This window comes from Eretmochelys imbricata, chromosome 3 (genome assembly GCF_965152235.1).
Source record: "Eretmochelys imbricata isolate rEreImb1 chromosome 3, rEreImb1.hap1, whole genome shotgun sequence".
Lineage (NCBI taxonomy): Eukaryota > Metazoa > Chordata > Testudines > Cheloniidae > Eretmochelys > Eretmochelys imbricata.
In genome coordinates, this window is record NC_135574.1 from 199,213,460 (window position 1) to 199,240,319 (window position 26,860).

At 40.4% G+C, this 26,860-nt stretch overlaps 1 protein-coding gene across 1 annotated transcript in view; it reads left to right on the top strand.

The window, feature by feature from the left end:
• Nucleotides 1–26,860, top strand: part of SEL1L2 (SEL1L2 adaptor subunit of SYVN1 ubiquitin ligase) — a 77,190-nt gene that overhangs the window by 48,553 nt on the left and 1,777 nt on the right. The window contains exons 9-19 of the mRNA XM_077812044.1: nucleotides 712–866; nucleotides 1,404–1,460; nucleotides 2,812–2,880; nucleotides 4,421–4,498; nucleotides 11,551–11,613; nucleotides 12,209–12,296; nucleotides 12,526–12,674; nucleotides 15,119–15,284; nucleotides 15,375–15,449; nucleotides 19,276–19,445; nucleotides 26,617–26,745. Of these exons, the coding sequence (XP_077668170.1) occupies nucleotides 712–866; nucleotides 1,404–1,460; nucleotides 2,812–2,880; nucleotides 4,421–4,498; nucleotides 11,551–11,613; nucleotides 12,209–12,296; nucleotides 12,526–12,674; nucleotides 15,119–15,284; nucleotides 15,375–15,449; nucleotides 19,276–19,445; nucleotides 26,617–26,745 (1,199 nt within the window). The remainder of the gene's footprint in view (nucleotides 1–711; nucleotides 867–1,403; nucleotides 1,461–2,811; nucleotides 2,881–4,420; nucleotides 4,499–11,550; nucleotides 11,614–12,208; nucleotides 12,297–12,525; nucleotides 12,675–15,118; nucleotides 15,285–15,374; nucleotides 15,450–19,275; nucleotides 19,446–26,616; nucleotides 26,746–26,860) is intronic.

A 26,860-nucleotide genomic window follows, 5' to 3' on the forward strand; every position in this document is an offset into this window, starting at 1 on the left:
TACCATTTCTCAGGTCAGCCCAAATTGGCCTTCCATCTGCATGACATAATAAGCAGATGCACCAATGAAACTGTGAAGTTTCTAATGCAAGTATAGGCACTGTTCCTTCTTCCAAGTTCCTCGCTTTTGTTCTGCTTCACATAAAACAAGTAGCAGAAGTTTCTTCATCTGCTCCTCACTGTCTACAGTTGTCCATTTTTAGTTCTCAACTTGTTAGTTGAAATCCAGTCCTACATTAAGTGTTGTAGCTGTTATGAGAATTTGTCATTAGCCCTTTTAAGTGTCTTTTCAATTTGCTAATCCAATAGTCTGCTTTTCATGTTTCCTCCATTGCCCCTGTTACATAAGATCTAGATGGCAGGGGCAGATACCATCATTTTTCCTGAATTCAGCACTGTATAAACAATGCTAGAACCAAACAACCATATCTAAAAAGAGAAAATATACCCCTAGTGGCCTGTCCAGTGCTATTGCGTTATTTCCATAAGTGAGCAGTACCCTTCTGAACAGTATGACAATTATTAAAAAAAGGAAAAAGTGTAGTACTGAATGTTATACTTGGTACATCTTTTGACTTTATTTGGCTAACCATTTTTTTGCATAATTTCATGAAACTCTATGTAGTGTACCATCCACATTAATAATCTCTAAATTGCTAAATATAATACCACTGTTCTATGTCAACTCTTGTCTTGTCATTTTTATTAACAGTTGCTAATAAATTAGAAAAAAATGAAGAAATGCCAGTAGAAAAAGTGAGACTGATGGAAAAATCAGAAAATCTGAGTTCTAACAATGACTTCTTAGATTGGGATGTACACCAATACTATAAGTTTTTGGCTGAAAGAGGAGACACACAGATACAGGTAGTGTATAAAGCTAAGATACTTTTTTCTGGAAAAAATGTTGACTTCTGGGGACAGGACAGTATTCATGAACTACAAATGTTTTGTCATATTGGGCCTTATCCTGCAGCGCTGCAGTCAACGGGAACAGAATTTCGGCACCCAGGGGACATGGGTACAGGAGACTCCTTGGTATGGGGGAATCCCTACATGGCACATAACCTTCATTTCAATTGGACTCCATGCAGACACAAAGATCTGCTCATATGGATCTGATTGCAGGATTAGGGCATTAAAAGCCAGCTCTTTAGGCATGAACCATGTGTTTGTGCAGTGTGTAGTATAGTGAAGTAATAATTTTATTAGGTTATGCCAAAACCATTACAATATTTATTCCATTGTATGAAAGCTTTCAAGATATACTACTTTTTCAGAAGTCAGTAATAAAGTACTTTCAATACTTTTATTTTCTGCCCAATGGGAATTTACGGTATTTTTTCTGGGATTTCAGAAAGACAAAGAATATTGCTGAAATAAAATTTGAATAATTATTTCTAGGTATTTCTTGGACAATTACATCTTGCAGGAAGGAAGGGACTAGAGAAAGATCATTCTGTAGGTATATTTAAATAAGAGCTGAGGATTTAAATCTTGCAACACTAGTGTTCACTACCGCCAGTTTATTTGCATATATGAATATTCTGTAGTAAACGAAAGTCATTTAACTTCATTGATTCTGTACAATTAAGAACCCCATTATACACTAAAAAAGACTTTTTTCTGCAGAGTTTCAGTTAGCATGGTTATGAAGGTGGGTGGGCTCAGAATAAATATCTGGGCTTCATAATTAGCTCAGTACGCAAAAGCATCCAAAAAAGTTTTAGTGCAAGATAACTTTTAAATATTTACAGCGAATGTATATGAGAGAGAATGAAATTAGAGGCAAGTTTCTTCCCTTTCTATCTGTCGGGAGCAGAGCAAATAAGGCAGTTAGTCTCTTCCCTTTCTATTCTTGCTGTCGGAGCAGAAGATCTGACAACTTTTGACTTACTGGGTCAGTGCAGCTTTCAGGGTCCTCAAAAATCCAAAGATCTAAGCAGTTCCTTGTGCCTAAGACTGGCCTTGTAAGAAGACATATACTGTAATTCATGTACATATAAAAAGCATGTGATACTTGCATGTGATACTTGTGGCTATTAGCCAGGATGGGTAAGGAATGGTGTCCCTAGCCTCTGTTTGTCAGAAGGTGGAGATGGATGGCAGGAGAGAGATCACTTGATCATTACCTGTTAGGTTCACTCCCTCTGGGGCACCTGGCATTGGCCACAGTCGGCAGACAGAATACTGGGGTGGATGGACCTTTGGTTTGACCAAGTATGGCCATTCTTATGTTCTTACACTGATGACAATTTGTCCTTATCTGAGTGTTTTCCGACACAAAACTGACATTGATAATTGTGGGAGGGGATGTATTTTAAAGATTAAAATGATATTTCTGAAAGCTAATTCACATTATGGGGAACACTAAAGTTTTTTTTTCTTATGGTCACATACACTATAACAAGAATTTGTAAAAATTTGTTCATGTGGCCTCAACACTGTCAATCTGTTCCTGTCTAAGGTCAGACTCTTCTTAGGTAACGGATCTAGATGCTCTGTTCTTACCTTTGATTCAGCCACCGCTCACCTATCATACTAAGGCCCTGATTCTGCAAAGGCTAACATGCATTAATAGTCCTATTGAGTGGGACTACACATGGGCATAAAATTATACTTGTGTGTAAGCGTTTGTAGGTTCAGAGCCTAAATGTGTAAAGCTATTTTCAGTGTTGCGTTGTGACATTTTCTGGTCTGTCTAAATCAAGAGGAGGTGTAAAGCTGTGCAAAACATTTGTCTTGGTTGAAATTTACAAAAAACACCTTTTTCAGGTGAAAAATTGTAACTTTGTTATTGCTTTTTATTCAGAAAGCTTTCTACTATTTCCTAAAGGCAGCAAAAGCAGGGAATACACATGGTATGGCATTCCTGGGAAAGGTACGTATTACTTTTCATGAGATTAATTTGGTAAATTGCAACAATCAAGGACTAGATAATGGCTAAACCTAAAGTAGCCACCTAGGGGTGCAAGGGTATTAGGACCTTCCCCTTGCTTCCCCATACAGCCACCCCACATCTTGGCTCAAGATACTGGGGGCAGAACAGGCTCCACACAACTGCTACTCTCTACCATGAGCAAGTGGGTAGAAAGGGACAGAAGGTGGCAGCATCAAAATTCAGCAGAACTTAGCTAACATATGGGGGGTAGACAAATATTTGACACCTGGTAAGGGGTGTAGCAAATTATCCATTCTCCTCCCCATCCACTTCCCAGAGTGAGGCTGTAGAATCTGGCCTAAGAAATCAGGTATCTAATAACTCAGTGTAGAACAGGGTATATTAGAGTTAGTTACTGTAATGCCAACAAGAAATGCCTACTAGTAAAGAGACAGATGACCAAAGACATACATTTCATTTATGACCAAAGCCATCATTGAAAATGTTTGTTGAAATGCTACATAAAGTGAATTACTTATTTCAAACCAGTACTAATTTTATATCTGTATGTAAAGACACAGAGCCAACCTCTGTCTTCACTTGCATTGAGTTCGATGAGATGCCACAGGTAGAACAGAGGACTGACTTAGGTCCACAATATTTATCATGATCAAAATAACACAGTGGAATAGAACTTTAAAGCGATGTTGTCATATTGGCCAGGTTTGGGGCCCAAAGTACTTTAATATTTGTATCTAGTGGAATACTTATAAAGTTTTGCTATTCTGTCACCAAGTGAAAATAAAAAAATATATAAAAGTAATGGTTCATCACAAAACCAATGTCACTCCCTGTTTATACACTGAACTCTGCTGAAACTTAATAGTGCTGATGAGCAAAAAACCCCATTTACATTTCAGCTGTAATAGAAACCCTGGAAGGAAATCAGCATCAGCTAGCTATTGAAAGGATAAAACTTGTAGAGAAAAATATGTCTTCAAGCTACCTCGGCCAAGATTTTCCAAAGGGAATCATTATTTTGGGTGCCTCCATTTTGGGGTGTCCAATTTGAGATGCCTCATGAGGGCCTAATTTCCAGAGGAGGGTGTTGACCACTTTCTGAACTTCATCTCCAAATAAGAATGTCTCAGTTTGGGCACTAAAAAGGAGGCACCCAAAAATCACCAGATGCTTTTGAAAATCTTGGCCTCAGAAGTTGTTACAAATAACCTAAAGGCTTTTTTAAGAAAACAAGTTACAAACAAGTAATTAACATGATTCTATTAGTGTATACTCAGTATAAATCAATAAAAATTTAGAACATTAAACCAATCAGAAAAAACTCATGAGTGGGAGAGAACTGGCAAAGTTCTGTTCTCAGTTACATCTGTACAATGTCATTGGCTTTATTGGGGATGTACAAGTGGAAGTAGGAGCAGACTTTGTCCTACTGTTTATATTTTTTATGAGAAACTGGATAGGCAGGGATTCATAACACATATCTAAGGAGCAAATATCTCCTTTTCTTTATATTGATCAGATGTTTTTAGAAGGAAGTGTTGCAGTGACACAGAGTAATGCTTCTGCTTTTAAGTACTTCACAATGGCAGCTGAAAAGGTAATATAAGAAAAAGTATCTGTTTTTATACAATATTTTAAGAGTGTGTTTGATTTACACCTCAATTAGTGTGTAAATTACAGGAGGAAAGCATGCAGTCCATTTCTTCCATTTAATGGAAATGTTATTCAGTGTAGATTTTTAAGTCGGTAACTATAGCACACTTCTGAAGCCTATGAAATATAGTCCTATGTTATGAAGTTGGTGAAGTTGAGGGTAATGGAAAAGCTAGCAGAAAAGTTGGAGAAGTAGAAACAGGAGGTAGAACTGTTAGTTTGTGTGCAAACTAAAGCCCCAATTCTGGAAGGTCCTAATCATCCTCAATTCTCACTAAAGTCCAAGGCATCACAAGAACTCACTAAGTGGTCTCATGTAGAATGGATGACAAATAGCAGGTGCCCATGAAAACACTATGATCTGTCTGATAGAAACAAGTGGATCCTTTAGTCTAGGAGCAATTTTTATGCCATGTCCTGTTCTGAAAGAGATGCTGGATATTGGCAGAGGACAAGTACTTCTACAACTGAGATAGTACCACCTTCTTAAATGATCTTGCTAAGAAAAGGAAAGTTGGAAATTATTTGGGTACTTAGCAGAGTTGTTGGCTTTGTCAGGTTTGGCCAGGTTAATGAATTCTTTAGTGACTAATCATTAGCCTTCTTTAGCATGAAAATTGCAAAATCCTCTTCATACAATACCACAGCAGCAAAGTAGTGTGTGATCTTGTTATGGTGTGTTGCAGGGCTGCCTCTTCACAGGTGCTCCCGCATGGCCTGGAGTGGCTCTGTGGCATCTTGCCTCTGTTTTCCCTTCTCTCAGGACTCCTTAATAAAACTCTAGACAGTCAAGTAGGGTTGCCAACCCTCCTGGATTGTCCGGGAGTCTGATGAAATTGGCATCGATCTACTGGTGACCATTGAAAGCTCAGGGAGATTTTTAATAGGTCGCTAAAAGTCCGGTCGACGGTGTAGCGGGGCTAAGGCAGTCTCCCTACCTGCCCTAGCTCCTCGTGGCTCCTGGAAGTGACCAGTGTGTCCAGCTCCTAGGTGCAGAGGCAGCCAGGGGGTCTTTGTGCGTTGCCCCTGCCCTGACTGCTGACTCCACAGCTCCCATTGGCCAGGAACCACGGACAATGGGAGCTGCGGGGGCGGTGCCTGCAGGCAGGGGCATTGCGTGGAGCCACCTAACTACCCCTGAGCTTAGAAGCTGGACATGCCATTCGCTTCTGGGAGCTGACCGAGGTAAGCGCCTCCTGGCCGGAGCCCACACACCTTACGACCTAGAATCATAGAATCATAGACTATCAGAGTTGGAAGGGACCTCTGGAGGTCATCTAGTCCAACCCCCTGCTCAAAGCAGGACCAATCCCCAACTAAATCATCCCAGCCAGGGCTTTGTCAAGCCTGACCTTAAAAACTTCTAAGGAAGGAGATTCCACCACCTCCCTAGGTAACGCATTCCAGTGTTTCACCACCCTTCTAGTGAAAAAGTTTTTCCTAATATCCAACCTATATCTCCCCCACTGCAACTTGAGACCATTACTCCTTGTCCTGTCATCTGCTATCACTGAGAATAGTCTAGATCCATCCTCTTTGGATCCACCTTTCAGGTAGTTAAAAGCAACTATCAAATCCCCCCTCATTCTTCTCTTCCGTAGACTAAACAATCCCAGTTCCCTCAGCCTCTCCTCATAAGTCATGTGTTCCAGACTCCTAATCATTTTTGTTGCCCTTCGCTGGACTCTCTCCAATTTTTCCACATCCTTCTTGTAGTGTGGGGCCCAAAACTGGACACAGTACTCCAGACGAGGCCCCACCAATGTCAAATAGAGCGGAACGATCACGTCCCTCGATCTGCTGCCTACTTATACACCCCAAAATGCCATTGGCCTTCTTGGCAACAAGGGCACACTGTTGACTCATATCCAGCCTCTCGTCCACTGTAACCCTTAGGTGCTTTTGTGCAGAACTGCTGCCTAGCCATTTAGTCCCTAGTCTGTAGCGGTGCATGGGATTCTTCCATCCTAAGTTAAGGTCTCTGCACTTGTCCTTGTTGAACCTCATCAGATTTCTTTTGGCCCAATCCTCCAATTTGTCTAGGTCCCTCTGTATCCTATCCCTACCCTGCAGCGTATCTACCACTCCTCCCAGTTTAGTGTCATCTGCAGACTTGCTGAGGGTGCAATCCACACCATCCTCCAGATCATTAATGAAGATATTGAACAAAACCGGCCACAGGACCAACCCTTGGGGCACTCAGCTAGATACCGGCTGCCAACTAGACATGGAGCCATTGATCACTACCTGTTGAGCCCGACAATCTAGCCAACTTTCTACCCACCTTGTAGTGCATCCATCCAGCCCATACTTCTTTAACTTGCTAGCAAGAATACTGTGGGAGACCCTGTGAAAAGCTTTGCTAAAGTCAAGGAATAACACGTCCACTGCTTTCCCTTCATCCACAGAACCAGTTATCTCATCATAGAAGGCAATTAGATTAGTCAGGCATGACTTTCCCTTGGTGAATCCATGCTGACTGTTCCTGATCACTTTCCTCTCGTCTAAGTGCTTCAGAATTGATTCCTTGAGGACCTGCTCCATGATCTTTCCGGGGACTGAGATGAGGCTGACTGGCCTGTAGTTCCCAGGATCCTCCTCCTTCCCTTTTTTAAAGATTGGCACTACATTAGCCTTTTTCCAGTCTTCCGGGACTTCCCCTGATCGCCATGAGTTTTAAAAGATAATGGCCAATGGCTCTGCAATCACATCCGCCAATTCCTTTAGCACTCTCGGATGCAACACATCTGGCCCCATGGACTTGTGCATGTCCAGCTTTTCTAAATTGTCCCGAACCACTTCTTTCTTCACAGAGGGCTGGCCACCTCCTCCCCATGCTGGGCTGCCCAGTGCAGTAGTCTGGGAGCTGACCTTGTTCGTGAAGACAGAGGCAAAAAAAGCATTGAGTACATTAGCTTTTTCCACATCCTCCGTCACTAGGTTGCCTCCCTCATTCAGTAAGGGGCCCACACTTTCCTTGGCTTTCTTCTTGTTGCCAACATACCTGAAGAAACCCTTCTTGTTACTCTTAACATCTCTCGCTAGCTGCAACTCCAGGTGTGATTTAGCCTTCCTGATTTCACTCCTACATGCCCGAGCAATATTTTTATACTCATCCCTGGTCATTTGTCCAATCTTCCACTTCTTGTAAGCCTCTTTTTTGTGTTTAAGATCAGCAAGGATTTCACTGTTAAGCCAAGCTGGTCACCTGCCATATTTACTATTCTTTCTACACATTGGGATGGTTTGTCCCTGTAACCGCAATAAGGATTCCTTAAAATACAGCCAGCTCTCCTGGACTCCTTTCCCCCTCATGTTATTCTTTCAGGGGATCCTGCCCATCAGTTCCCGGAGGGAGTCAAAGTCTGCTTTTGGGGTTTGTATTCTGTAGTCTGTATTCTGCTGTTTTCCTTTCTTCCTTGTGTCAGGATCCTGAACTCGACCATCTCATGGTCACTGCCTCCCAGGTTCCCATCCACTTTTGCTTCCCCTATTAATTCTTCCCGGTTTGTGAGCAGCAGGTCAAGAAGAGCTCCGCCCGTAGTTGAAGAGCACCTCCCACACCCCAACCCCCTGCCCCAGGCCTGAGCATCCAAACCCCCTTCAAGAGCACGCACCTTGAACCCCTTCCCACATCCCAACTCCCTACCCCAGTCCTGAGCCCCCTCCTGCACTCCGAACCTCTTGGCCCCAGCCCGGAGCCCACTCCAGCACCCCAAACCCCTCATCCCCAGCCCCACCCCAGAGCCTGCCCCCCAGCCAGACCCCTCCCTCCCTCCCTCCCACACCCCAACCTCCTGTCCCAGCCTGGAGCCCCCTCCTACATCCTGAACCCCTCATTTCCGGCTCTACCCTGGAGCCTGCACCCCCAGCTGGAGCCCTCACCCACTCCTACACTCCAACCCTCTGCCCCAGCCCAGTTAAAGTGAGTGAGGGTGGAGGACAGCAAGCGATGGAGGGAGGTGGGATGGAGTGAGTGAGGGGTGGGGCCTCAGGGAAGGGGCGGGGCAGGAGCAGGGCAAGGGTGTTTGTGTTTGTGTGATTAGAAAGTTGGCAACCCTAGTCTAAAGATATAGCACAAGATTCCCCTTCAGGGTGTCTACTTTATTAAAACCAAAATCAACTGAAAATAAAGTCTCTTCCACCCAGTCCTTAGCTGGACCCAGTTCCTCCTATCTGATAAATTGTTCTCTCTGGTTCTGTGCCATCTTCTCTTTTCCACAGAGGAATCCCACAGTTTTCCTCAGGGCTGTTTTAATACCAATCGGTTGTAACCTTCCTTAGCTTCCCTCAGCTGACCACTACTATCTTTTTCTTATTCTTCCCCCATTCGGGAAAGAACAGCAGACAGCCATTCTTCCTGTGGTAGTGTCTCCCTCATCTGCTCACTCAGGGTTCCCTGCAGGAGAGGGAGACACTAGTACAGGAAGAATGGCTGTCTGCTGTATCTGCAGGCATTTGCCAACACTAGCCATCAGCCCTCTTCTCTCTACAGGCCTCTTCCTTATCTACCCCAGGCCTGAGTGAATCACTTGACAGCCTCATTCTCCCCACGTAGGGAGGCAAGCTCATTGTTTTACAGGAGGGGGCTGGTCCTGTGTCCCATTAAGGTGCTAGCCACCCTGTGACATGGTGCTATCTCTGGAAGTTTTGGATTTGATCCCAGTGCAGTACAGGAAAAGCATGCTTTAATGACCATGTCTTTTGCCTGTATGAATATTGTAATTTATTTTTCTCATCTTACCTTGTGACAACTCAGTGTATACAGATTATGCTGGAGCACTTCTTCTCCCCTTTCCTATGAAACCTATGTGATGCTTCTTAGCAAAAGTGGCTTCCTTGTTGATTAGGGTAATGTTTGTTAATATGTATGTGATTGCTTTATTTGGTCAGGAGAATGGGATTCCCTAAGCTCATATTTGAAATTTTGAGTCATTTGCCCCAGTCCATCCATAGGGCATGTATTTTTTGGATTTCTTGTTGATTAATGTGAGAAAGGAATCCAAAATCTCCATCTGGCTACATAGATTCAGCAAATACAAAAATTCAGATCTACCTGCATAAAAAATAGGATCTTATTGAGCTTTTTGATGTTAAATTACATAGTAAGTTTTAAAATCACAGGGTCACAGAAATTGGAGATGAAAAAGACCTATGCCGTCATCTTATGCATCTTCCTACCAATGCAGAAAAAAAGTGGTTCTGACAGAGCCAACAAATTATGAGTCACTTCATCCTTAACTCACCCCATTGTGCTTAAATGCACATGGGTATATCACATACTGTATTACCAAGATACAAACAAGGCAAATTAAATAGTTGTTGTATCTAATAATCAGTGAATAGAGAAGGAGTGTGTGTACAACTCATATTGCACTAGAGAACATCAAAGAGAGCTAAGGAAAGAGTCAAGATGAGAAAGCCAAGATGGTGAAAGACTGTTAGCATTTGTCAGTTAGCTTAAATAAGCTTAAATAGCTTAAATACTGGGTGATCGCTTACTTTGGCCAAAACACAATTGTTTCTGCTAAATATTCAAAGAACAAAATAAGATCTTCCAGAGTGAGTAATCAAGAACCAAACACTTGTTGAAATAGAGCATTAAAAAGGGACTTTCGAAATATCTAGTATTGGGCTGGCACCATCTGTGGTGTGAAACCGAAGAAATTTCTGCAATGAAACTGAGGTGGACAATCTTCCTTTTATTTGTGGAGATTTCTCCCTAATCATTATGTTGGGGGGTCTTTGTGCCCCACTGTAGAGCAGAACATGGGTTTGACCCCCCAATGTCTCTTGGGGCTATTCACTCAGAACCTCTCTGTGTGCTAATGCTCCCCCAACATCTACTAACAGAACAGCATGAATGGAGATCACTACTGTGCTTTTTCAGCAGACAGCTGTTTTCAGATGCCCCACATTACAACAGGGTTTCTAATATGGGGAGGATGGCATGGAAATAATACAGCCTGAACTCTCTAGAGCCAGTGAAGGAAAAATGTGCACCCACCCCTGTCTGCCTACATCTCCTCCAGACTGACCACCTTCCAGCCCCTTCTTTTTCATGTGAATCCAAACTACAGCTGCGCAGAAAAAGCTAATTCTGTTTCTCAGGGAATTTTTATATTTTGAAATTTGGTTTCATTCCAATTCAGAATGAAAACCGCAAATGTTGATGTTCTCTCCAAAAGGGAATGGAACCCCACCCCCAGGGCAATCTACCTAACAGACTGCCCCAGAGCTGGGGACCCTGGAAGCCTGAATCAAGAGAAGCTGTGGTTCCCAGGTTCCTGGCTCCCTGTCAGCCTATGAGGCAAGATGCTGCGGAGCCAGGCTACTGAGGAGTTGAGTAGGCAACAAACCAGGCAGGATTCTGTCAAAACATCATCAGAATCAAACCATCTCCACAAAAGATTGACAAATCAGCAAATGCTGATTGAAAAAAAGTGTTTCATCAGAATTTTTCTGTCTACCTCTAGTCCAGACACCCGGGGACTCCTGCATAGTGTCCAAAAATGAGGGTTGCTACCATAGACATGTCAGAATCTCCTTTTCCAGTGGGAGAGGAAATCCCTGCACAAACAGTGCGTTCCCTGCATGTGCCCCTGAGATCCAGTCAGGGCCTGTTAGTAGTAGTTTTTGTGGGGGAAAGAGGGCAGGGAGGAGAACACCCTGCTCTAGTTTTACCATCCACTGAAGCCACTTTTATTAATGGCAATGAAATGACATATGGATAACAAAAATGAAAGCCACTTTTTAAACATAGGGTATGGTGTCTCTCTACAAGCAGTCATGAGACTCATCAGAATAAGAATACTAATTTAGCATTGATTCATAATCATTATCAGAATTCATAGTTCTAAGTTCACTATATCATAGTAAAAGAAAAGCAGGAATAGCTAATTGGTTAGTAACTTATATGATAGGTGTTTTCTTTATTGCAAGTGCTTTTCAGTGTCTTAATGAAAAATTACATTCAAACTTAATACATTATTTTAGGGTAATGCAGTTGGACTATGGGGGCTAGGCGTTCTTTATTTTCAAGGAAAAGGTGTTCCAGTGGTAAGAATTATTTTAGTCACTTCAAATATGTTTTTCGCAATACAACTAGTAAAAATACAAGAAAATAAAATGTTTAATCAATATCAACTATGGATTAAAACACTCTTTAATAGGAGATTATAGCTCAAATAACTATAATATAGCTCATTCAAGTGGTACAACTAATATGTTTATAGCACTGCAAATATGAGTAATTTTTCTCGTACTCTGAATACTATCATGAACACACCATTGTGTGTCTTTAATGGAGCTCCTCCTGATTTATACTAGTGTAACTTTGAGCAGAATGAGGCCCAGAGTCGAATTAAATAAATGAAAAACGATGGTAGGTGTTATTACATTCAACGCTATGGAGTATAACTGGTGTGAGATCAGAATCAGGACCCTGATCTCAGCAGATACTATACAAGCTGCACATTGGGGAAAAATGTTAGTTTGATTTTGTTTTTCATTTGTTTGGGATACAGCGAACATTCTGTCATTAAATTGTGCCACTCAAAAGTGGGACAAAACTTGTCTTTTTCATGAGCACAGAATTCTTACCATGCTGGCAGGTACCTAGAACTTTCAGTAATGGAGAGTAATTACCTTTCAGAACTATACTGAAGCTTTTAAATACTTTCATATAGCAGCTGAGAAAGGTTTGGCAGATGCACAGTTCCAGCTAGGAGTCATGTATCACTGTAAGTACTGTACATTTTTTAATTAAAAATTTGCATGAATCAGTAGTTTCAGAGTAGCAGCCGTGTTAGTTTGTATTTGCAAAAAGAAAAGGAGTACTTGTGGCACCTTAGAGACTAACCAATTTATTTGAGCATGAGCTTTCGTGAGCTACAGCTCACTTCATCGGATGCATTCAGTAGTTTGTAATTTTACAAAAACTGAAGTCTCCAATCTCAACTTGATTTGCAGCTGGCTCTGGAGTAAGGAAAGACTATAAACTTGCCTTCAAATATTTTTACTTGGCATCTCAAAATGGACAACCGATTGCTGTTTATTATTTGGCTCAGATGTATGCTGCAGGGACTGGAGTGTTTAGATCATGTCAAAATGCAGTTGAGGTAAATATTATATTTTTTAAAGATTTATGATTAGTTATAGAATAGCCAGGATTTGTATTACTATTTTAACTTCTATTTTTATGAAAGTTGCCTATATTTTATGATTTAGAGTCAGAAATCTGCATTTTCTGAAGTAGGAGAAAAGTGATCATATCTGGGCCAAATTCTGTTTTCAGATGCACTAGTCTAAATCCAGAATAACTCCACTGATGTCAGTAGAGTTGCTCCAGATAAGACCAGTGTAAATTAGAGTAGAGGGTGACCCATAGCACGCAGGTATGATGGCCTTTACACCACAGAGTCATAGAGCGTGTATACACAGCATTTTGGAGTAAGCCTTCCAGCCCGGGTTGACAGACTTGTGCTAGTGGGGCTCGCACTAATGCTGTAAAAATAGATGGCTAGACAGCATTTGAAGTTGTGGCTTGGGCTGGAGCTTGGGCTCTGAAGCCTAGGGAGGGAGGCTGGGAGGCTTTGCTCCAAAATGCTATGTAGACATTCCCATAGAGTTTAAGGCCAGAAGGGACCACAAAATCATCCAGTCTGACCTCCTGTACCTCACAGGCCATTGACACCACCCAGCACCAGCACAATAAACCCAACAACTGAAATTAAACCGAAGTATTACAGCACTCAGCACTGGACTCAATCTTTAAATCTATTTCCTAACTCTTCACCAAATTAATTTAACAATGTAAGTACAGTTCTTATCAATTTGGCATTCATGCTTTTTTTTTAAAATAGGTTGAGTCTGCCTAAAATGTCATGGGTTGATTTAACTTAGCACCATTCATCTCAAGAAATCCTGAGTACTTGTATATCTGACTATTGATAAAACATTTTAGGGAAGATTTGCTGTGGCTGTTTTTGTTCTTTGCCCACAACTATTCATGCCTATTTTAGAATTTTATTGGCAGTTCTAGTTTTATCAAGTTTTCCATGTACTATAAATACATCCAGTTTAACTGGCCCCTTTTCAGCTCAGGCAGTTAGCTGGCAACTTTTGCACTATATCTAGATTTTTTACATTGCTGGCTTTCTTATGAAATACATATGCATTGTGTGACTTTTTATAGTTACATAAGAATTGTTTCTCTAAGACATACTCTTCCATAGGAATCTTTACATCTTGCAAAAAGTTATCCATCAGCCACAGTGCAGAGCAGGGTGGAGTTCCCCTATCCCCCAATACTGAGGGACACTATCCTGTGATACACAGCTTAATTGTGATGTACTTTAAGATCACTGGGGGGAAATGCCAAAATATTGTTACATAGAGGCAGTACTACTATATCGTAACCAGTCAGAGTTGAATTTCACCAGCAGATGCTAGTCACAAATGGCCAGTGCACTGGGGGGGGCTGCCTTGTGGCATAAGATGTGGACAAAGATGAAAATAGGGTATTCTGGGTTGAGTTTCTCTCAATTTCTCCTGTTGAAGCTGTTCCACTTTGTATTAAATACAGCAGACCCTCACTAGAGCACGCATCGCTATAGTGTGGATTCGCATACCGCGTGGTCGCGGTGATGGATACCAAATTTAAATATTTAAATTGGGATCCATGGTAACGCGGCCCCCGCTATAACGCGGTCCCCGCGTTAAAGCGGTAACGCGCATGGATCCCGAACCCTGCATTCTAGCGAGGGTCCCGTGTAGTTGAATAGCCACTGGGCCAAAAAAAGTGGGATGTGAGAAATCCAGGTTCAAATTCCTGCTCCCATAATTATTTATACAAAGTGGAACTGCTTCAACAGGAGAGATTGCTAGAGTCCCAGCCTGCAGCCTCGTGTTTAGGGCAGTCAGCTGCAAGGGGGAGACCTGGGTTCAAGTCCCTGCTCCAGAGTAGAGATTTAAACCTTGATCTCTCACATCTCAGGCAAGTGTCCTAGTTATTGGATATGTGGGGCAAATGGGAGCACCACCAATGGGTTTTTTTGCGAATGGTGCCTAAGTCCCCTACAGAATATAGCCCAACAAATTTTATTTTGTCCGATAGTATTTGGCAAATATATGTAAAATTCACAAATAGTTTTGTCAACACAAAATTGCATTTTGGGGGGAATAAACTATTCATCTGACAAATTTCTCTCATCTCTAGTTACAGTCTTATTTGTGGCTTAATATTCAGCAGAGCATCTTAAAATAAATAACTGTTGTATAACAGAAAACATTTTGGTTTTTATCCGTGTATTTTTCTTTATATGCAACTAAGGAAACAACTTTAGAGTCAGATTAGATATGGATTCATCTGATATTTAACAATTAAATACTCTTTGTATCAGTTAAGGATGCAATTTGGCATAACTTTTTGGTAAACAATGCACACAAATGTTGTAACTTTAACCCTGGTGTCCCCCAGCAGGAGCTAAAGCTCCTAAGATTTATTGCCTGTGGTGAAGTGTAAAACCTCATGGGTTTGTTTTATCACTGTTCCTCTGTTCAGCTTTACCGAAGTGTTTGTGAACTAGGAAGCTGGTCTGAGAAATTCCTGACTGCATACTTTGCTTACCAGGATGGTAATATAGATTCATCTCTTATTCAATATGCATTATTAGCAGAAATGGGGTATGAAGTAGCTCAAAGTAATTCAGCTTTCATTTTGGAATCTGGTAAGAGAAGTTAAATTATTTTCTCTATACATTATATATGTATGTCCAAGTGCTGTTGTAAACTATGCAAATTAAATTTTTCTTTTACAGAACAGGTTAAAATTCTCAGTAATGATCAGATGTATCCATTAGCACTTCTCCTGTGGAACAGAGCTGCAGCTCAAGGTATGGAACACCATGTTAAAAATAACTTGTAGTTAGCTGTCCACTCTTATAAGTATGATTTTCTTCAACTCTGTTCCTCAGATTGTACAGCCAAAAGAGAAATGAACACTCAGTCGCCCAAGAACATGGCATTACAAACATCAGATAATCAAGCTAACATCATTAAGGAATTTATTCTCACATATTTAACTCACAATTAAAAGGGTATCTGCACTACAGCCTTAGGCATGTTAAACACAATCTAACATTCGAGAAATTCTCACATTTCTAGGTTAAAACACTCAACTATTCATTTATCCTCCACTGATTCAATCCTCATTCATGAGTACTTTATCACAAAACTTCAACTTCAGACTTTAAAACTGCCTACGAAAAATGGTTTCTTTAGCTAAATGAACACCAAGAAAAACTTACACCTACTCACTAAGAAAAATTATAGGAAATTTAGAAGCATAAAGGTGTGTAAAATATGCTTACATGTTAAATGTGCACTATTTGTATGCTTTACTGCAATACAGCTTCAAGAATAATTTTGGTCTAGAAAACCTCCTTTATAGTTTGTAAGTATCTACTTGGGGAGAAGATTTCTGAGGCTACATCTACACTACAGCCTATGTTGTCATAGCTCCACCAGCATAGCTCCCTAGTGTAGACATCGCATATACTGACAGAAAGAGTTTTTCTGTCAGTGTAGAAACACCACCTCCCTGAATGACGTTAGCTATACCAAGAGAAGCATTCTTCTGCATCTACACTGGGTGTTTTATTGGCATAGCTATGTCAGGGGTGAGTGTTTTTCACATCCCTGACCAACATAATTATGCTGGGGTAGACCAAGCCTGAAAATAGAGGGCTCTTTAATTTAGCAGACAAAGGCATAACAAGATCCAGTGGTTGCAAACTGAGACCAGGTGATTTCAGGCTAGCGATAAGAGGCAGATTTTTAACAGTGAAGGTAATTAACCACTGGAACAACTCATCTAAGGTTGTGGTGGATTCTGTCATTTGAAATCTTTAAATCAAAACTGGATGTCTTTTTATGAAATTCTGCAGCTCAGTCAGAATTTATGGGCTTGATGCAGAAACTAGTGGGTGTAAGTATCTGTTTTAGGCCAGGGTTGAGACTAGATGATCATAATGGTCTCTTTTGGCTTTAAAAATCTATGTAACTATATCACTAGTCTTCTCCCTACCACAACTAGAGTCCCCAACATAGCATCCACATACAGTCTTTAGGTTAAAAGAAAAGGAGTACTTGTGGCACCTTAGAGACTAACAAATTTATTTGAGCATAAGCTTTTGTGAGCTACAGCTCACTTTATCAGATGCATTCAGTGGAAAATACAGCGGGGAGATTTATATACTTAATAGCTCACCTTAAGTGATCACTCTCGTTACAGTGTGTATGGTAACACGCATTGTTTCATGTTCTCTGTGGATATAAATCTCCCTGCTGTATTTTCCACTGAATGCATACGATGAAGTGAGCTGTAGCTCACGAAAGCTTATGCTCAAATAAATGTGTTAGTCTCTAAGGTGCCACAAGTCCTCCTTTTCTTTTTGCGGATACAGACTAACAGGGCTGCTACTCTGAAAACAGTCTTTAGATTAGTGTTTCCAAAACTCACACCCTTTTTGAAGTTTTCCTTCATTTTTAACTCAATAAAACAGACTTCTGTCTGATTTGTTCCCAAAATTCCTCCCTACATAGGAAGTTCACTATTTTCCTGTTTTCTGGAGAGAGACTCAGTTCCTCCTTATACTTGTAGCTTTCAGCTGATTGGACACACCTGCTCTGGTCAATCAGCAGAAATACCTCTGCATCTCAGTGTAGGATCCTAGACCCTAATGCTCTGTCACACAGGATAACAGGAGAAACTAATTACACCGCCAATGACCCTCAAATGAAAAGATGCTTGCCACTAGTCACAGACATTCAGTGCAATAGAGTGTTGGGGGAAAAAGATCCCTCAACTGACAACGTGTGGCAGTGGCACATAGGAAGACAGCCGTTTTCTAGGTAGCCAAGACCCAAGCCATAAAAAGCTTTGTAACGAATGTCAACATTTTGAATATGTCCTGAAACCAACAAGAACCTAATGAAGCCTTCAAGAGATTTGTATAATATCTTTCAGGAGAAGCCCTCTGTACACCACATTTTAGTAATCCAATCTAGAGATCACAAAAGGTATGGATAACTGGTGAGGTCCATATCAAAAACAGTCCCGGGCCTTACCAGACACCAATGAAAAATGATGCCATGTGTGAATCCATGAAAGAACCCGCCATTTCAAGTGCTTTCACTTCAGTAATCTTCCACTTATTCATCTGCCACTTTGCCTGACTTCATGCAAGTTTCTACTAGTCCTCTCTCCCTCTTATTGTTTCTGGTGCCACCACTCTCAATCCTGGCCTCTCCCTCATGCGCAGCTTCTCATACTCCTTCCCTACTGGATCTATTCCTGATAACCTTATTTCCATCCCATGCCTTCTTTCTTCCCCCTTTACTGCTTTGAATCCAAATCTCCCCCTTTCTTGCCTCCAAATACACTATTTGCAAGCACCTGGGATATGCAAGCTATTCCTGCTGCTACATGTCCAGATCCCTCCTGGATCTACAGCACCAATATTTTTGTCTCCTTCACTTCAATGAAATTGGTCTTACCAAGATCACCAATGATCTCCCCTAGTCAAGTTTAAGGGCCTCTTTAGTCTCCTTTTCCTGGATTTTTCACCTTTTCAGTCATTCCTTCCTTCTCCTCCTCCCTCTCTCCCTTGGAGCCTTGGAACTCCTGACTTCTCTTCTTTCCTCCCCAACTACACCTCATTGTTTCTGTCAGTAGCTCATGCTTCCTTTTCCTGCTCTGTTGACATCCTTTGAGGAATGTACTTCTGTCTCCTTCATACCTTACTCCCAAGTGATGTCATCTGTTCTCATGGTTTCAAATGTCATCTGTACTCCAGTGATTCCCAGATCTCTCCCCCTTCCTGACAATACCTCCCCTAGTCTGTCTCACATCTTCAGCTGTATATCTGTAATCTCACCCTGCTTTATCTTTAAACAATGAAAAATTAAATTCCCCTAGTGTTTTGCACTAAAACATTTCCTCTTTCTCTTCTCCATTCCTGTCAAAATTTCCACTCGTTTCCCTGTCACAAACAGGTGCTCAAACAGGGATCATATTTATTGTTTTTTCCCCTCCGCTCCCAGGCTATTGCTATATTGTCTGTTTTCCCTTCACATACAAATCTACCCTTTCCTCTCCATCCCCTGCCTTTGATATCATGCTGCTCATAACTTGTTGTCTTGCCCCCTTAATTTATCCAAAATATGGCTGTCACAGTCCTTACTTGCCACCATGTTGCTTCCTTTTTTTCTCTAATCCCTCTCTTGTCTTTCACATCAAATTCAAGCTTTCACCTTCAAGGCTGTATACCAACTCTGCCCCACACACATTTCAATGTTAATTTCCTCCTACTTTCCTTTGTGCTCTCTGCATTCCAAGAGGCCCTCCTGTCAGTCCCTTTCTTATTCTTCTCCCGCATTATCTTCACACCTTCTTCCATGCCATTCTTTACATGTGGGACTTCCTTCCTACTTCTGTACTCTCAACACCTTGGTTTTTTCCCAAATCCTTCCCACTTAGACTACTCTACAAATTATAATAATTTTATGATAACTGAAACCATAATGCTTCAGATTTACATTTTATTCATTTTTAAATATATTTGAGAAAAATACAATTTTATTAGAGGAGGAAAGTTTGCAAGAAGGACAGTTTAAACTAGATTTTTGTTGTGACTTTTCTTTTTAATATTCCAACAGGCAATGCATTTGCTAGAGTTAAAACTGGAGATTACCACTTCTACGGTTATGGAACCAAGAAGGATTATGTCACAGCAGCAATTCATTACAGCCTTGCAGTTGATCACCACATCGCTCAAGCCATGTTTAATCTGGCATATATGTATGAACATGGTTTAGGTATTCCAGAGGTAATGTGAACTGCATGTGGTGCAATCTGTGTGTAAAATTAACCTTAATAGATATAGTTGAAATTAAAAGCTATTATAGCTATAATATCCTAATATAACATTCTGGGTGAGACACAATCTCCCATGTGAAGGAAAATTAGGTAAACAGAGTAGGCTATGACTAAGAGATACACATGAAATAATAGATGGTACGGTGAAGGCCAAGAGAGTTCTCTTTTACCTTGCCACATAAAAACAAGGATCAGAAATGAAAATAAAGTTAGTGCACTAAAGATGGAAATTCAGTTTTAAACAGTGCATGATCAATCTGTAAGATCTATGACCACTTGATATCAATGAGACTAGTTCTTCACCTGACGTGTCTCCAAATGCCGTGGGCCTGGTTCTCTGATTGGTTTCTCTGCTGATTGCCCCTTCTTCTGATGATTCTTATTCTTCCACTTCTTAGGGGGAAGTAATGGGGAAGTAAGCAAGGCTCCATTGATCTGAGGTTGGATTAGTGGAACTAGAAGAGAGGTGGTTATGCTATACTCCACTGTAACTCTGAGTGATGCCAGGGGAAAAGAGAGAAGCTAGTATGGCTTCCTGCTTATGTGTAAGCTCCAGCAGCTGCACAAAGGGATAGAAGAACATATGGAGAAGGCAGGCAGGGGTTTCTTTCAGAGAGCCACCATCCATCCTTTCCCCCCACTCTCGTGCATCCGCCTACCCAGAGGTGGTGCCTCTATAATGGAAGCAGACCACTTCTAGTCTTAAAAATTATAGAAAGAAGGTCACCCTTTTAATCATCACCTCTGTTGCCTGTGTAGCTAATACAGCTATGGTAAAATGAGCAGGATTCTATTCACTCTTATACAGGAATTATTTACAAAGTTCCAAGCCGTTTCAGTCATTTAGACCCACTGAAGACAGTGGGGCTTCACTATTTGGACTACAGAACTTTTATTACTGGTAATAGTGACAAGAAGCAAAGATGGTAGCTTGAGTCATATCTCAGGCAAGTTTGAAGGACTGACAGAAGAAGCATCTCTTTACTTGTAAACTGGGCACATAACTAAGACAAACATGCAACCACATTATGCCATCATCAGTCACTTTTCAGCAAAGAGTCACACTCAGAAGCTTTTCCTACTGTTCCTGATTTTCTTTTCCTTCCAAGTAACTTCGCAAGCTTTGCGCTTCCTCCATCTATGAGTAGCAGTAAGCTGTTTCAGTATGGTATGGCTTATGAGCAAAGCTCAATCAAATTCACTTTAAATGTCTCTATACACCTTCTGCCCTTAGTTTGCAGAAGCCATGCAGTCAACAGGCATATGTTGCCTGACAAACTAGACCTCTAAGCCCTGAGGATGTCTGGGATCCACTGGAATATAGCCTGATATCTCTGTGGATTCTCAGACTCCACTCTATTGTCCACACCTTCTGTCCCCTTGTTGAGGATACAAATCCCACTCCCAAGAGCAGCATGTATAGTTACCACTAGAAGTTTTGGGGGTTGTTTTTAGCAGTTTTTCCCTCCTGGGGATTCCCCTATGGGAGGGAAGGATGAAGCCCTAGGAGGAAGAATGTAATCAAAGTGAGGCCCAAGAGTTAGGCAATGTGTCCCTGACTTAGCCACATATTTTTGTGATCTTGGGCAAGGCTTCAGAGCCAGATTTTTCGAGGTGTATGCATGCAATTATGTAACTAATTAATGCACAAAATTGCCACAATGGCATGAACAATTACAGAAATTGCATATACAAAAGATGAGCTACGTATCTAATGAATATGAGTGCATGGGCAAATTTAAAGGTAAGTCTATTAGCTATCCTGTCATATGCAAATACTTCTGATGATTTGGCCCTTATTCTATTTGACTAACTTTATTAATATTTAATGGTTAATATTAGCAATATTAACATTAATAAATATTAATAATAATTATTTAAATCTCTTGTTAAGCAGAGTCATTGTTCGCATTTATAATAATGCTTTTCAGCTAAGGAATTCAGAGTACTTTCTAAAGTATTGTTAGGAGAGGGCAAATAGTGAAAAGCATCACGAATGTTTGGTTACATTTTTCAGTAAATCTGCTGCGGCCATGCTAATGCCCCTTTGCATTAAATATTTACTGCAAATATTTGAATAATTGAGTTTGACCAGCATGGATGCTTGTGGAAAGTGAATGAATGCCAAAGTCTTGAGATCAGCGTATTTGTCCCAAAATCAGCCAATTTGAGGAGATTAAAGTTGTCTTGCAGAGATTCTATAAGCAGAAAATAAAAAACTAATTTGGTAAAAATAAGAGCAAAGCTGGTCATTCTTAAACAGACAGAACAAGCTGAATTATTGTAGCCCATAAGGGGAGAGTGTCATCTTTAAGCCCTTATACTTCTTTACTTTTATGGATTGCTTTTCAATTACAGTTTGAATTTTAAGAAATAAAATTTATAAAAACAGACCATTACTAAATTAAACTTTGATCAGGGCTTAAAGGTTGATACAAGAAATCATAGGACTGGGAAGGGAACTCAAGAGGTCATCTAGTCCAGTCCCCTGCACTCATGGCAGGACTAAGTATTATCTAGACCATCCCTGACAGCTGTTTGTCTAACCTGCTCTTAAAAATCTCCAGTGATGGAGATTCCACAACCTCCCTAGACAATTTATTCCAGTGCTTAACCACTCTGACATTTGGGAAGTTTTCCCTAATGTCTAACCTAAATCTCCCTTGCTACAATTTAAGCCCATTGCTTCTTGTCCTATCCTCAGAGGTTAAGAAGAACAATTTTTCTCTCTCCTTCTCCTAACAGCCTTTTATGTACTTGAAGACTGTTATCATGTCCCCTCTCAGTCTTCTCTTTTCCAGACTAAACAAACCCAGTTTTTTCAATCTTACCTCATCCGTCATGTTTTCTAGACCTTTAATCATTTTTGTTGCTCTTCTCTGGACTTTCTCCAATTTGTCCACATCTTTCCTGAAATGTGGCACCCAGAACTGGACACAATACTCCAGTTGAGGCCTAATCAGCGCAGAGCAGAGCGGAAGAGTTACTTCTCAAGTCTTGCTTACAACACTCCTGCTACTACATACAACAATGATGTTTGCTTTCTTTGCAACAGTGTTACACTGTTGACTCATATTTAGCTTGTGGTCCACTATGACCCCCAGATCCCTTTCTGCAGTACTCCTTCCTAGGCAGTCATTTCCCTTTTGTATGTGTGCAACTGATTGGTCCTTCCTAAGTGGCATACTTTGCATTTATCTTTATTGAATTTCATCCGATTTACTTCAGACCATTTCTCCAGTTTGTCCAGATAATTTTGAATTTAAATCTTATCCTTCAAAGCACTTGCAACTCCTCCCAGCTTGGTATTGTCTGCAAACTTTATAAGTATAACTCTCTATGACATTATCTAAATCGTTGATGAAGATATTGAACAGAACCGGACCCAAAACTGATCCTTGCAGGACCCCACTGATTATGCGCTTCTAGCATGATACTGAACCACTGATAACTACTCTCTGGGAATGGTTTTCCAACCAGATTTTCAACACCTTTAGTAGTTCCATCTAGGTTGCATTTCCCTAGTTTGTTCAAGGTCATGTGAGACAGTATCAAAAGCTTTACTAAAGTCAACATATACCATGTTTACCGGTTCCCCCCATCCACAAGGCTTGTTAGCTTTCTTTGAAAGGGTATCAGGTTGGTTTGACATGATTTCTTCTTGACAAATCCATGCTGACTGTTACTTATCACCTTATTATCTTCTAGATGTTTGCAAATTGATTGCTTAACTATTTGCTCCATTATCTTTCCAGGTACAGAAGTTAAAATGACTAGTCTGTAATTCCTCAGGTTGTGCTTATTTCCCTTCTTATAGATTGGCACTATATTTGCCCTTTTCCAGTCTTCTGGAATCTCTCCCATCTTCCATGACTTTTCAAAGATAATCGCTAATGGCTCAGATATCTCCTCAGTCAGCTCCTTGAGTATTCTAGGATGCAATTCATCAGGCCCTGGTGACTTGAAGACATCTAATTTGTCTAAGTAATTTTTAACTTGTTCATTTTCCTATTTTAGCCTCTGATCCTATCTCACTTTTACTGGCATTTATTATGCTCGACGTCCAATCACCACCAACCTTCTTGGTGAAAACTGGAACAAAGAAGTCATTAAGCACCACATTTAATGTTATTATTTTTCCCCCTCATTGAGTAACAGGCCTACCCTGTCCTTGGTCTTTCTCTTGCTTGTAATGTATTTGTAGAAGGTTTTCTTGTTACCCTGTATGTCTCTAGCTAGTTTGATCTCATTTTGTGCCTTGGCCTTACTAATTTTGTCCCTACATACTTGTGTTATTTGTTTATATTCATCCTTTGTAATTTGACCTAGTTTCCACTTTTTATAGGACTTTTCTTTGATTTTTAAATCATTGAAGAGCTCCTGGTTAAGCCAGGGTGGTCTGTTGCCATACTTCCTATCTTTCCTACTCAGTGGGATAGATTGCTGTTGTGCCCTTAATAATGTCTTTTTGAAAAACTGCCAATTGTTTTTCCTCTTCGACTTGCTTCCCCTGGGATCTTACCTACCAACTCCCTGAGTTTGATAAAGTCTGCCTTCTTGAAATCCATTGTATTTATATTGCTGTTCTCCCTTCTACCATTCCTTAGAATCATAAACGCTACCATTTCATGATCACTTTCACCGAAATCTGCTGTTCAACTTTCCTTCTTGGTTTAGTTCCCTCTTTCTTCATCTATCTGTTTTTTCTGTTTCTTTGAAAAAATGGTGTAAGAAATTAAGTGGTATCACTTCTGCTTCTTTTCCCCCCAACCATGGGGGAATCTCTCCCCAATCCACTCTGCACCCCAACTAACCATGGTACATCTATCTTTATTCCATCTTTCTTTTATGTAGTTCTCCTTTTCATCCTGAGCCTCATTCTTCTTTGGATAGTGTGCTCTGCTTCAGGTGTGTGCATGCCCCATGTGCCTCCGATTGGAGATGATCAGTAGCAGTGCCTGTTTGGCCCACCATGCTCTCCAGAAATCCTCTTGCCCTGTACTATGGTAAGATAAAGGTTCATTAGGCCTCTTCTGCCTCTCCCCCATCTCAAATATATTTCAGGTTTGTTTTGTTAGAGAGGTTCCTCCCCCCAAGTTATATCACTCTTAATGAAGGGAAGTGGGGAAAATGAAGATAGGTTTTTAAAATGTAAAATAAATAGGATGGAAAGATAACAAGATTAATCTTAAGGAGTGATCAGCGCTGACCTTCCTAATATAGCTCCTTTATGACTCTGCTACATTTATTGCATACATCCAACAGGGGTTCTCAAATTTACACGAGAAACATTGCAGGATATGGAAAAGGAGCCTCTTGTGGTCACCTCCCTTCCCAACCTCAATTCCACACCTTGCTTGTGAAAACTGAAGTTCTTGGTTAGATTAAAAAGTAATGTAAAAGACAGACCAAAAGATGGACCAAAAATTCACTTTAATAAACTGTGTGGCGCTTCTTGGTTCTGTCTGCCCATGCTGTATATGTACTGTCTATGCTCTACCTGGAAGGAGGACTTTGTTTGATACAAGTTCTTCTCTTATTACCTGTAACACCCACTACTTGAATCTCTGCAGATCACTTTCAGCTTAGAAAACAACCATGGTTAACTGAATTTTCACCAAAGAAAATCCTGACGAAGACATGAAGCAGCTCTTGAGGGTGGAAAGAGTAGCTTGTTCTTTGGGTTTCTTCATTGGTCTGCAAAAAGAAAAGGAGGACTTGTGGCACCTTGGAGACTAACAAATGTATTTGAGCATAAGCTTTCGTGAGCTATAGCTCAGCACACGAAAGCTTATGCTCAAATAAATTTGTTAGTTTCTAAGGTGCCACAAGTCCTCCTTTTCTTTTTGCGGATACAGACTAACACGGCTGCTACTCTGCAACCTTTCATTGGTCTGGACATTCTGAAGAGTCTTTGACTAGGCTTCAGCAAACATGAAGCAGTAATTGTCTGACAACTTGCAGATGCCATTGTGATATAATAGCTCCATGGATCACACTTTGAGAACCATTATATTAGAGATAAAACCCGTTTCCTTTTCCAGCCTCTCCTAAGTGGAATCCAAACATACTAGTGTTCAAGTTTTGAAACCTTGGAGTGGTATTTAAGTTAGGCAAGATTAATTCAACTATCTTTAACTGAAATACTGCACGTTCAGTTAAGAATGGATAGTATTTTTGATCTTATGGGGAAAAAGGAGTGCTGGAATTGTAGAAGAAATCCTGTACTAGCAATATTTACAGCCTGATGTCTAAGATCAGAGTAAGTTTGAAATAAGCATCCAAATTGAATTTCTACTCATTACTAATAATTATTAAGTAGAAATTTGCAGACAACTATGCATTAAAAATAAACTAAACAGGAGAAACTAACCAAGAAGAGATGATGAGCAGCACGAGCAACCACACTTGACAAGCCTAGCTAGATCAATGCCTTTCGAAAGATTCTAGTACTTTACTAACTACATAAATATTTTACCAAAACGTGCCTTGCTGAGAAAGTAGCTGATGGGGCAAAGTTACTAATTGGTTCTATCACGACATGAATATGCTAGCTAAAATTGAGGGTATTAGACTAAGAAATTGTCCATTAAATTTATGGACTAATTTTTGTACACATCTAGTTATTAATTTTTGTCAGAAAACCAGATAATTGAGTGGCTGTATTTCTAGCTTTAGATTTAAAGAATTACTGCTTAATTAGATAATTTAAAATGTCTGACTGCCTATTTTAAGTATCCAGGATCAAATGCTGACTTCAACTTGACTTCCTACTGAATTCAGAAGACCATTTATACACACAAGACAAATGAACTGAGAGGTTGTGGGGGTTGAAAATGAGTTTGTAAAAAGTAGGCACACAAATTAAATGTAAACAAAATCCATTTTTATCTCATGCCAACATTTATACATGAATCTAAGGTTTATGCGTTTCAAGTATTATTATAGCTTAGTTTATCCTTTATGATACACTAAGCTACAAAAATACTTGACAAGCAGAAACCTAAAAGACAAACAGTAGAAATGCTTTGAAGATTAGCTAAAGCATCACAACATTCATTTAAGCAAATTCCACATGTTCTAAGTAAAAGAGACACACACCCTCTTTATTTTTTTTAAAGGATATACATTTGGCTAAAAGGTGGTATGACCTCGCAGCACAAACAAGCCCAGATGCTTCCATTCCAGTGTTCTTGGCACGTATGAAGCTAGAAGTTAAGCTTCTATTCAGCGAGATGCAACTTTTCAAGGTAAGTATGATTTGGGCATACTGACATGCTTTTATCAGGGCCAATTCCGATATTTTTCTTGTGAAATTGCTTTTTTACATTCTATTGTATACTTTTAGATTTGCTTATTGCACCT